A 12,828-nucleotide genomic window follows, 5' to 3' on the forward strand; every position below is an offset into this window, starting at 1 on the left:
GAGAAAAATATTTGAATTAATTCTGTATATCCAAGTTATCTCAAAGTTATTATTAACACAAACTATAAACAAATCTCTAAAGCCTTAGCTAACTTAATCAGAATAGCGGAAATGCCTACCCTTAGCTGTTTTCGTTTCAGTTCTTGCTCTTCCAGTTGAATTTGTTCTTCTAAGTAGTCTTCAAATGTCTGTTTCCTTTCTCTGATAGCAGCTTTAATAGGTCTAATCATAAAAATAAAATTATTGAATATGCAAATAAAGATGTGGTGAATATCTGACAGTTAGTGTGCCTGACACAGACACCCTTAACTACACTACGAACTAACCTTTTTCAAAGTCACAGACCCCCCTCTAAGAATCCAATGAAAGCTATAATCCCACTCCATCTCCCAAAATACATAAACATACAACACTCTACACATGATTTAAAAAAAATCTTCTGAAGTCCATACAATGCCTGTAAACTAACTTTTGAAATAACATATTCATTGTATCACTTTAAAATAATTTTTAATAGTTCATCAAATATCCATCTTTAAGGAGCCTTGACAATCTAAATAGAGCAATAATCAGAAATCATTTGCCCATCCATAACATATATTAAAATATTTCAAATATCTAAGAAAATAATAAACCTCAGTATTATTTTATCTGTGTTATAAGATTTTTAAATTCTGTAACCAAACTTACCTAATTATAACTTATAGGTGACAACAAAAGTGAGATTCCATATTAATTTGTTTCTGTCTTTGCCAAAACGGGATTTGCTTAACTATTTGAGAGAAGACTGATTTTATCCAGATTTTTTCTCTTTGGTGAAAAAACTGCTCAGTTCTTCCAATACAATGTCAAAGGTACTTGAACTAATGTATCTCCCCAACTGTTATCTGTTGCTAACAATGTGATAAGTCGTATCTTCAACATTATACTTAAAAGCATATTCAAACAAAAACAATAAAACCATGGGTCTTTCAAAAAAAAAGAAAATGTTCTATCTTAATAGCTGGCTATTACATTAAACTGTCACTTTTCTTATTCCTTCCAACATAGATGATACCTTTCTTCAATATTAGCCACTTCTGAAGAACCACCAATTTTGTTTACATTCTCATCATTCCCTTCCTGAATCGGTTCGGTCACTTTCTCCCAACATGGTAAAATATCTTCTCCTAGGATAAAAATTAGGAAAATTCAGTTCCAAAAGATAAAGAATAAAATCTTAAAACTTGAGAATTTTACAAGTTACTATGCTAAAAAAATATTTCTCAAAAGTAATGTTATACCAGGGTACATGGGTGGCTCAGTCAAGTGGACAGCCAACTCTTGATTTCAGCTCAGATCATGGTCTCAGGGTTGTAGGAGTGAGCCCCACAATGGGCTCCATGCTTAGCAGTGAGTTTACCTCTCTCCCACTCTCTCTGTCCTTCCCTCCACCCCTTCACCCATACTCTCTCTCTCTGAAATAAATCAATCTTAAAAAAAAAAAAAGTAATATATGCCAAAGATTTTAGAACACTCAAGGATTTCTTTAATATGAGAAAAATAAACTATAAAACCCTAATTAAAACATGACACTCTCCAAAAGGTTAATGGTATGAAAGTGTGGGCTTTTCTAAATTAAAAATGACTATAGAGCCCTAACAACAAAATGTAATAGATGAATTTGACTGGAACTTATTAAAAAAAACCTTTAAAAGATATTTTTGGAATAATAGGAATTCTAAAATGGATTTGAGTATTACAGAATAGTATTGGGGCTGTACAGAAGGATGTTCTAATTTTTTACTTGATGCATGCTGAAATATTTAAAATGATATAATGTCTGCATGTTACTTGCAATGAAATGACTGAGCAAATTACATACAAATGTAGACAGAGATACAGAGGTAGGTATAAATATATATACACAATACAAATATATATAGAAAGTAAATATGACAAAATATTAACTGTTGAATCAAGGTCTACTGCTAATCATTGCAGTGGACTTTTAAGTTTTCCGGATGATCATCATTTTCCAAAATAAAAGATTAAGAGAGTATACTGTTTAAAAATATTTTAAAGGCATCAGATCTTCCATTCTAAGGAACTATTCTAAATTAGAAATAAACTATTATGCACAAAGGTGCCCAATCCTAAGTATAAGTAGTAAGTGTAGACACCTTGTCATATGTATATTTTTTATTACTCCAAAGAACATATTCATGAAAACACCATTAAAATTGAAAATTAAATTTAAATTCAAAATATGGAGAAACAACTCAGCCCTACTGCAGAGAATATTAAATACTGGTACATTATTTGACGACTAGCATAATGATGACAACCATTAATATTATGGTTAGGGGGCAGCCTGGGTGGCTCAGCGGTTTAGCGCTGCTTTCAGCCCAGGGCCTGATCCTGCATACCCAGGATCGAGTCCCACGTCAGGGTCCCGGCATGGAGCCTGCTTCTCCTTCTGCCTGTGTCTCTGCCTCTCAGTCTCTCATGAATAAATAAATAAAATCTTAAAAAAAAAAATTATGGTTATGAAGACTACAGAACGTACCATAACCATTTTCTATTTTCCATGTTGAGAGGGCAAAGAACACAATTATATAATATTCCACAGTTACAAAATGTAAAAAAAAAAAAAAAAAAAAAAAAGTGGAGGGGGGAGTAGGGCATAGAAAAAGGAGTTAAAAAAAAAAAAAAGACCAGAAGCAAATGCCCTGAGAGCTCCATGAGTTCAGATCATCAGACACTGCCAGTACTCTGGCAGGAACATGCTAGGTGCTGGGATTACAGAGATGCAGTGAGGACAAATGGAATGTCCGGGGTTGGAGGGGATTTCTTTTCTGAATAATTAACTGCCATCACGAACCTATTTCCTACATTTCACATCTTCTACCATGTCCTCCCACCACCATCACCATGCACATTTTAAATTAACCTCAAACTATTTCTAAGCTCTCAAATTAAAATGGCATACAAGGAACTCACTACCTTGAAGACCCTGCACTATCCTGTGAGGTATGAAGTCAGCATGAGTACTGCAATTGTTCTTAGAAAGTCACAAATTCTATGTCCAGCTCTATATCCAATCCAGGATCAGTGACTGTGCAACATGTAGGGGCTCAGAATTAAAGACACAGGGGACAAGAAAAAAATGCAGAAAGGACTTATCTTAGCACACCTTGATAACACTGCTAATTAGATACAGAAGAGAGAAATAACTCACCTCTAGAATGGTTATGGTTTTCTTCCTTCAGATCGTTTTTTTTCACAAGTGCTTCTTGATACTGTGCCTCACAAAACAAACTGAGAGAAGCACCACTTTTTGAAGTTAAGACAAAATCTGGATGAGTAATTCTACAGAAGTTGTTTTGTTCATCAGCTAAAACACTGGAAGTGTGTATTTTTTCTTGGGTTTGATTCTGATGGATATATGATGATAAGAAGGGGGTGTTTTTCTCTAGGGTGGTTGGACTTCCTGGAGATCTGTACTTCTGGCTCTGATCATCAGGCAGTAGGGTTAAACCTTGCAATTAAAAAAATCATTAAAACTATTAACTTTCTAGGATATTTTCTTTTCTGTTAGTGATGCCTACTCACCAGGTTTTCTCCAAAGTGAAAAAAGTGTTTTTCTTCTTTATTAGGAAACACTCTCCAACAAATTCATGACATTTTAAAAGTCTAAAAATGACTCTTGCATAATTTTAGTTAAGGGTATATTTATACTACAATTCATGTGCAGACAGAGGATACCTGGCAGAGCTGCAGTACTGCAAATTCTGGAAGGCATCATTCATGTTCCATCTATAAGAAACACTGCTGGAATTGCCAACTCTGAAACCCCACGACAAACACAGAGAGCACCAATGCAGATGGCTACAAATGATCTGAATAGTTCCTTTTTTTTTTTTTTTTTTTTTTTTTAATTTTTATTTATTTATGATAGGCACACAGTGAGAGAGAGAGGCAGAGACACAGGCAGAGGGAGAAGCAGGCTCCATGCACTGGGAGCCTGACGTGGGATTCGATCCCGGGTCTCCAGGATCGCGCCCTGGGCCAAAGGCAGGCGCCAAACCGCTGCGCCACCCAGGGATCCCATCTGAATAGTTCCTAATGACAACTGCCCTGTGTCACAGCCTTGAAAAACAACTTTCCTCTAGATTACTGTTAACATTTTGGTATCTTCAGGTGTAGAATTATGGATGACTTTTCTGTTTTGTACATTTCTGTAGTTTCTAAATTTCCTGTATTACTTCTAGACTGTTTTTTTTTTTTAGTCTCTGCTTTTGAAATAAACACAGAGATTCTTCTTCTATGTATCTCTAATTTCTTTTTTTTTAATATATCTCTAATTTCTAATTCTTGAACGGTAGATGGCAAATCTCCATCCTACCTGCTGTACCATCCCCTTGAAATCCTGCCACTATATCTCTCTTATCCTAGAATGTCTCAACAAAATTTAGAAGTGAGGGCAACCTGGCTGGCTCAGGCAGTAGAGCATGTGACTCTTGCTCTCAGGATTGGGAGTTCAACCCCACATTGATTGTAGATATTACTTAAAAATAAAACCTTTAGCAGCGCCTGGATGGCTCATACCCATCTGCCTCACCTCCAGCCCACAAATAAAACTGGAAATCAGGTAGGTCCTGATTATCAGGTTTGACCTCCTTTCCTTTACAATAATACTCTCCCTATCCAAATATTTTTGACTAATAGTCATCCCACTTCAGACTGAAGATGGCTTTGATAAAAGTGCAATAGCCCAAAGTAGCAGTTCTCAAACTGTATGGTCTGCAAACCCCTGAAGGTCTCTAAGATTCTTTCACAGCATCTACCAGGTCACATCTATTTTCATAAAATATAAAGATAGTATTTGCCTTTTTCACTTTGCCAACACATGCACTGATATGCAAGAACAAAATGGAAGTTCCTGGTGTCTTCACTCAAAAGCAGGACAGCAGCACCCAACTGTGCTAGCAGTCACTGTGTGAGTCACCACCAGGCACTTGCAGTTAAAAACAAAGAAAGAAAAGAAAAAACAGTTTTCCTTAAGAATGTCCTAGGTAAAGTTACAAAAATTATTAATTTTTTAATTGAATTTTAACTGTTGAGTACACATCTTTTGAACATTGTATTGGACAAAACAAAAAGTATACATAAATCACTTCTGCTACAAACCAAGACATGGCTGTGTCATTTTTTGAGTTGTAAGCTCAACTAACAACTTCTCTCAAAGATCATTTTTACTTGAAACTTGGTACTTGGCAGATAAATATTTCCACAAAAATGAAACAAGTGAGCTAGTTACTTCAAGGAAAATAACTGACAGTATTTGTTAAGAACGGTAAAATTTGAACTTTCAAGTACAAATGAGAACTCATTAAATATGTCTACCACTATGGGCTTAACAGCTTCATAATACTTCAGGCCTTTTATGATGAGATCTGTAGTGTACTAATGGATATACTTTTTTTGATATTACAGTATTTTAAAGACCCAAATAATTCAGTGAACCACTATTTTCCAAGTAACCAAAGCACAATTTTATCAGATCATGCATGATAAAAGAGTCATTCAAAATGCCAAGATAAAAAAAAAAGCCAAGATATTCAATGTATTTTATGTAACAGAGTATAAAAAAGTACATTAGTATTGTTTCAGACTCTATACTGTGAATCACCACTAAGAAACGGCCACTTGTTAGATTTGGGTGTACCATCAAAGAAATAACCACAAGTACCTGAAAAGGCTATTACAGTACTCCTCTTTCCTTTTTCCAATTAAACACCCATGTGAAGCTGAATTTTTTTTCACATACTTCAAGCAAAACAATATAACTTAAGAGGTTGAACACAGAAGCAGATAGAAGCTGAGCTCTTTTAAGACAGAAGTTAAAAAGAGATTTTCAAAAATATAAAACTGCCATTCTTCTAATTTTTTAGAGAAGCCTTTTCATTAAAAAATGTTAACCAAAGAGGTAAAGGATCTATACCCTAAAAACTACAGAACACTTCTGAAAGAAACTGGGAACACAAAGAGATGGAAAAATATTCCATGCTCATGGACTGGAAGAATTGATAATGGGAAAATGTCAATGTTACCAGGTTAATTTACACATTTAATGCAATCCCTATCAAAATACCATGGACTTTCTTCAGAGAGTTGGAACAAATCATCTTAAAATTTGTGTGGAATTAGAAAAGACCCCGAATAGCCAGGGGAATATTAAAAAAGAAAACCAGAGCTGGGGGCATCAAATGCCAGATTTCAGGTTGTACTACAAACCAGTCATCAAGACAGTGTGGTACTGGCACAAAAACAGACACATAGATCAATGGAGCAGAATAGAGAATCCAGAAGTGGACCCTCAGCTCTATGGTCAACTAATATTCAACAAAGCAGGAAAAACTATCTACTGGAAAAAAAAGACAGTCTCTTCAATAAATGGTGCTGGGAAAATTAGACATCCACATGGCAGAAGAATGAAACTAGACCATTCTCTTACACCATACACAAAGATAAACTCAAAATGGATGAAAGCTCTAAATGTGAGACAAGAATCCATCAAAATCCTAGAGGAGGACACAGGCAACACCCTTTTTGAACTTGGCCACAGCAACTTCTTGCAAGATACATCTATGAAGGCAAGGGAAACAAAAGCAAAAATGTATTGGGACTTCATCAAGATAAAAAGCTTCTGCAAAGCAAAATAGTTAACAAAACTAAAAGACAACCTACAGAATGGGAGACGATATTTGCAAATGACATATCAGTAAAGGGCTAGTATCCAAGATCTATAAAGAACTTATTAAATTCAACATCCAAGAAACAAACAATCCAATCATGAAATGGGCAAAAGACAGGAACAGAAATTTCACAGAGGAAGACATAGACATGGCCAACAAGCACATGAGGAAATGCTCTACATCACTGGCCATCAGGGAAATACAAATCAAAACCACAATGAGATACCACCTCACACCAGTGAGAATGGGGAAAATTAACAAGACAGGAAATAACAAATGTTGGAGAGGATGTGGAGAAAGGGGAACCCTCCTGCACTGTTGCTGGGAATGTGAACTGTTACAGCCACTCTGGAAAACTGTGTGGAGGTTTTTCAAAGAGTTAAAAATAGATCTGCCCTATGACCCAGCAATTGCACTGCTGGGGATTTACCCCAAAGATACAGATACAGTGAAACGCTGGAACACCTGCATGCACCCCAATGTTTATAGCAGCAATGTCCACAATAGCCAAACTGTGGAAGAAGCCTCAGTGTCCATCGAAAGATGAATGGATAAAGATGTGGTTTATGTATACAATGGAATATTACTCAGCCATTAGAAACGACAAATACCCACCATTTGCTTCGACGTGGATGGAACTGGAGGGTATTATGCTGAGTGAAATAAGTCAATCGGAGAAGGACAAACATTATATGGTCTCATTCATTTGGGGAATATAAAAAATAGTGAAAGGGAATAAAGGGGAAAGGAGAAAAAATAAGTGGGAAATATCAGAAAGGGAGACAGAAGATGAAAGACTCCTAACTCTGGGAAACGAACTAGGGGTGGTGGAAGGGGAGGTGGGCGGGGGGTGGGGGTGACTGGGTGGCGGGCACTGAGGTGGACACTTGACAGGATGAGCACTGGGTGTTATTCTGTATGTTGACAAATTGAACACCAATAAAAAATTTATTAAAAAAATAAAAATAAATAAAAAATAGTGAAGGGAATAAAGGGAAAGGAGAAAAAATGAGTGAAAATATCAGTGAGGGTGACAAAACATGAAAGACACCTAACTCTGGCAAACGAGCAAGGGGTAGTGGAAAGGGAGGTGGGCAGAGGGTTGGGGTGACTGGGTGATGGGCACTGAGGGGGGCACTTGGCGGGATGAGCCCTGGGTGTTATGGTATATATTGGCAAATTGAATTCCAATAAAAAAAATTGAAGAAAAAAAAAAAAGTTAGCTATGGCAGCCCAGGTGGCTCAGCAGTTTAGCGCTGCCTTCAGCCCAGGGCATGATCCTGGAGTCCAGGGATTGAGTCCCACATCGGGCTCCCTGCAGAGAGCCTGCTTCTCCCTCTGCCCCTCTCTCTCTCTGAATAAATAAATAAAATCATGAATAAATAAATAAAATCTTTAAAAATGTTAAGAATAAATGAATAAATAAATAAAATCTTTAAAAAAATGTTCATGAATAAATAAATAAAATTTTAAAAAATGTTATGAAAAACTCCTAACTCTGGGAAACGAGGTAGGGGTGGCGGAAAGGGTGGTGGGCAGGGGGTGGGGGTGACTGGGTGACAGGCACTGAGGTGGGCACTTGACAGGATGAGCACTGGGTGTTATTCTATATGTTGGCAAATTGAACACCAATAAAAAATAAATTTATAAGATTAAAAAAATAATAAAATTAAATTAAAAATTAAAAAAAAAATGTTAGCTATGGAGTGCCTGGGTGGCTCAGTAGTTGAGCATCTGCCTTTGGCTCAGGTAGTGATCCCAGGTTCCTGGGATAGAGTCCCGCAGTGCTCAGCAGGGAGTCTACTTCTCCCTCTCCCTCTATCTGCCACTCCCCCTGCTTGTGCTGTCTCTGCCAAATAAATAAAATCTTAAAAAAAAAAATGTTAGTTATGATAACATGTAACTGGTTATTATTTTAAGTGAATTAGTTCTTAAATTTCTCTATTTTAATTTCTGATACAGTAAATATCAACAGCTATAACCCATATAACAAATGCTCTCTGGGGTCCTCAGTAATATAAGAGTATTATTAAGTGGTCCTGAGACCAAACTATGAAAACCATTGCCCTAAAAGCAATGTTCTATAACTGATTAGGGTTAGTTGTTATATTAAGAACATTGAAATCTGCTTTCTTATTGCTCTACCATAGTGCTATATCTATCACAGGTTGTTATTTAAATGATCCTGATTATCCTCTTTATGTATTACATAAAGGAACCCTGAACCATTCAACTAGTTCAAGACACACACTATGTTCTCTATATTTGCTTAGATAAACATCCTATTCTCTAAACCATTCTTCATTTGGTACATCTCTCATTACTACTACTACTACCAATCCCCAAATCCCATCCAGCTACACTTCACACACTCCTCTGCCAATGTCTTTTCTTCTCTGTATTCTCAATTCCCAGTGCAACCTCTGAACAGAACAGGCACTTTTCCTAAATCAGTAGTGTGTCTCTTAAAGGTTGCCCTGAGAAGCAAACACACTGCTCCAGATCTAAACTGTGGGACACAATCTATTAGTAATTTTATCATCAGAATCACAACTGGCATTTTTTTTAATGACCAAGAATAGGATAAAATAAATAGAAAATATCCTTGCTACATGCCAGGCTCACCAATAAGGACTGATTTATGAGATTTCTTTGAAATTATGAGTTTAAATGTTTTTGTTATAATGTGGGATGGTCAAACAACTTTTAAAACCACTGTTCTAGATCACATTCAACAGGTTTATTTTCTCCTGATAATCCTGTCATTCTTTCTTGTAATTGATCTAGCATACAACAAATCAATTCTGTCATCTACCACCATAGAAAACATCTTTGGTGTGGTTCTTCTGCTCAGCAGAGTGGCTTCTATACATATATATTTTTTTTAATTTATTTATGATAGTCACAGAGAGAGAGAGAGAGAGGCAGAGACACAGGCAGAGGGAGAAGCAGGCTCCATGCACCGGGAGCCCGACGTGGGATTCGATCCCGGGTCTCCAGGATCGCGCCCTGGGTCAAAGGCAGGCGCCAAACCGCTGCGCCACCCAGGGATCCCCTTCTATACATATTTAATTTTATGACCCCAAGGAGTTTTTTATTCTTCAGGCAAAGATTGTAAGCCAGGAACTCTGGGCCAAATTTGGCTGTAGATCTTTTATGCTGCTACGTCTTCTTAAAATTTTAATATAAATAAATATGAATGCCTTTAAGCAGGACACACATGCTCCAGAATGGCATAGTTCCCACTTATCTCAATTATACAACACGACCACTATTTCACAATTCTCTACAAGGCCCCTAAAAAAACTGGAATTTACAGTATATGATAGAGAAATGGTAGTAATAACCTGCCAAACAACTAAAGGTGAGAAATGTATGTAACTGTCCCCTGTTGTACTTAGTGAAGGCTCTAACTAAGCAAAAAATACCTGGGAGTGTGTGTTGCCCAGACACCATAGTAAGCAGCTTCTCTTGTTCTTCCATGAGTCTTTGTAGTTGCTCTAACTGCTGCCTCTTCAGCTGTTCCTGCTTCTTCTGTTGTACTTCTTTCAGCTTTTCAAACATAAAATTAATTTGATTAAACTCACTTTATATTTCTTTATGGATCTTTGCTCCTTATATTTATCTTAATCCCTCTACTCTTCCTTTTCATATCATCTCTGATAAAGAGTTTCAAAGAGAGATTACTAAGTAACTACATCTGCTACCAAACTCCAAAATGCTATTTCTTATGAAGGAAACCGTATCGACTGTCCCAATTAAGAAACAGAAAAAAATCATTTGAATCCAAGGATTCTTAAAATAGGAAGGTATCCATACATTTATGATCAATTTTGTCCCCCTAATATTTGATCAACCATTTCTAATTTAGTTTTTACCAAATAAAACAGAAACTTAAAGACGTTGTGACCTCAAGTGTTATATCTTACATATCAAACCTGTGATAATGTTCACATTAGACAAAAGGCAACATTTAGTATTTTGAGGATTTAACAGTAAAGGGGAAGAAATAAGAGGCTCTGAACAGGTAACTTTTCATCATCAACAGAAACTTGAAATAACACAAATACATATTAGGCTGAATCTTGTTGTACCTGTTCAAGCTTTTTAAAAAGTGGGTCTTTATAGGCCACTTCTTTGCATTCACTCGAAAGATCTGAGATAAAGTCATTTTTGTTGTCTTCCCAGTGTCCAGGAGCATCTTGACATGCCACTATTTGTGGTCCTTCTTTAGTTAAAGGAAATACTGTATGTGTTTCAGGTTTATCTGACTGTAGTTTATAAGGGCTGTTAGACTCCAACTTCTGTTCTTCATGAAGTGAATCTTCTTCACTTATAAAGCTGAAGCTATTTGAAAAACGTGAAGCTTTAACAGGAAAGCTGGTAGAAATATTCACATTTGCTCGCTTTTCTTCATCTGCTTCCAAAATAGGAAATCCACGATTTAATATGACCCCAGCCCGAGAAGGATTGGTCATCCACTGGGTTAAGAAGCTCTGCCCACTGTTTAACTCGGAAGAGGTTGGCATCAGGAACATTTTAGTTCAATGACACTATTATATTTAAATAATGTAAAAGCTAGAAGAGCTATTAATTTCCAAAACCTGTAGAAAGAAGATTCCAACAAAAAGCAATGGTTAAAGCTATTCTATGAAAACTTGAACTAGCACAAAAATCTACTGAATATTTCAAATACAAAGACTGCAACCAGTTAGGCATTAAGCTATGTGGTTTCTTTTAAGTCTTAAAAACATCCAAATTGAGTGAATCAAAAACCCAAGTTCCCTTCTAATCATTTGATTACTGATGATTTTATATAAGTACTAAATCAGTTGACCTAACACTCTGGGAGTTAAAGTACCTTCTAAGTTGTTCGATTACCAAAAGCCACAATCACTATCAAATGTTACCCATATTAAACACTTCCATGCTTTGGGGCCTAGTCCAACATGGCTTCTTTGTCCAACTGGGGAACCCATGTTTTCTCTAGTTACAAAGGTCACCACCGTCCCCACGGCTTCACTGGCACGGTTTCTCACTTTGTCTTACTGCCTCATTCCCCTTCTAACCCGTTGCCCACCAAGCAGTCCCTCATCTGTATTCCCAGAGGTCTCTGACATCACTATTTTGGCATTCATCTCAGTATTAGTGGTACTTTGCTTTTGTGTTTATAATCTACCAAGCTGTCAGTTCTTTGAAGATACAGTCACCTGCATTTTCATCTATGCCTAGCACCATCCATTCCTGACAAACAGAAGAAATTTTATAAATGTTTGTTAATATTAAGTTATAATTAAATCAGAACTAAGGTTGTATTATTGAAAATAAATTCAGTATTTTAAAGTATTTGTGCTCATTCAATGTTCAACAGTAAAAATTACATTGGTTCATATCATAAGACAACTACTCTCTATGAATCACACCCTAAAATAACCAAATTCCTAGTGTAAGTCAGTCACTGTGCAATAAACTTAAATGGCCACCACACAGAAGATAAGCTCTTCCTCCTCTGTATGACTGATTTTACTCAATGAATATTCACTGAGTTCTTACTTTGTGCCAGGTATTATTTTAGTCACTAGGCATATAGCAGTTAGTAAGTCAGAATCTAGTGGAGAAAATACATGCATATAAAAGTAGATTATACAGTATGTTATATAGTAATAACTGTTAAGGAGTTAAAACTACGTGGGGGAAGGAGATTTGCAAGTCCAGATAAGGTAGACAGGGAGCCCTCCTTTAGGAGATAAACTTAAAGACCTGGTGGAGGAAGGACAAGGAGCAGCTATGAGAGGCAGAGTAGACCCAGCCTTCACATTGAAAACCTTCATTTGCAGGATGCCCCTACCTATTCTTACAGCCCCATTACCGCCAACTACCTTGAATTCTTCAGCATTTATCTCTTTATGTGTTTAAACTTATTTACATCAGTCACCATGAGAAGGACCTGGCTCCTAAGCCACCCTTTACCTTTACCTCTAATACTCTGATGTCCATGTACATGCCTATTCCATCTCCATCCCTAAAGTCCATCACTAGCAAAATCTCCTATTATCGTCAACCTCATCTCAACTTCCTGAGAACACTT

General features: G+C 36.6%; 1 protein-coding gene across 4 annotated transcripts in view; it reads right to left on the reverse strand.

Annotated features, from left to right (window-relative positions):
• Positions 1-12,828, reverse strand: part of CPAP (centrosome assembly and centriole elongation protein) — a 62,290-nt gene that overhangs the window by 35,397 nt on the left and 14,065 nt on the right. For 2 of the 4 annotated variants that reach the window (XM_072719742.1, XM_025996616.2), the window contains 5 exons: positions 10,835-11,344; positions 10,169-10,292; positions 3,221-3,520; positions 1,058-1,169; positions 120-222 (listed from right to left, as the gene is read on the reverse strand). In XM_072719742.1, the coding sequence (XP_072575843.1) occupies positions 120-222; positions 1,058-1,169; positions 3,221-3,520; positions 10,169-10,292; positions 10,835-11,278 (1,083 nt within the window). In that variant the 5' untranslated portion in view covers positions 11,279-11,344. The remainder of the gene's footprint in view (positions 1-119; positions 223-1,057; positions 1,170-3,220; positions 3,521-10,168; positions 10,293-10,834; positions 11,345-12,828) is intronic. The other 2 variants (XM_025996617.2, XM_072719743.1) reach the window with 1 other exon arrangement.

The sequence above is a fragment of the Vulpes vulpes genome, chromosome 9, assembly GCF_048418805.1.
Source record: "Vulpes vulpes isolate BD-2025 chromosome 9, VulVul3, whole genome shotgun sequence".
Classification (NCBI taxonomy): domain Eukaryota; kingdom Metazoa; phylum Chordata; class Mammalia; order Carnivora; family Canidae; genus Vulpes; species Vulpes vulpes.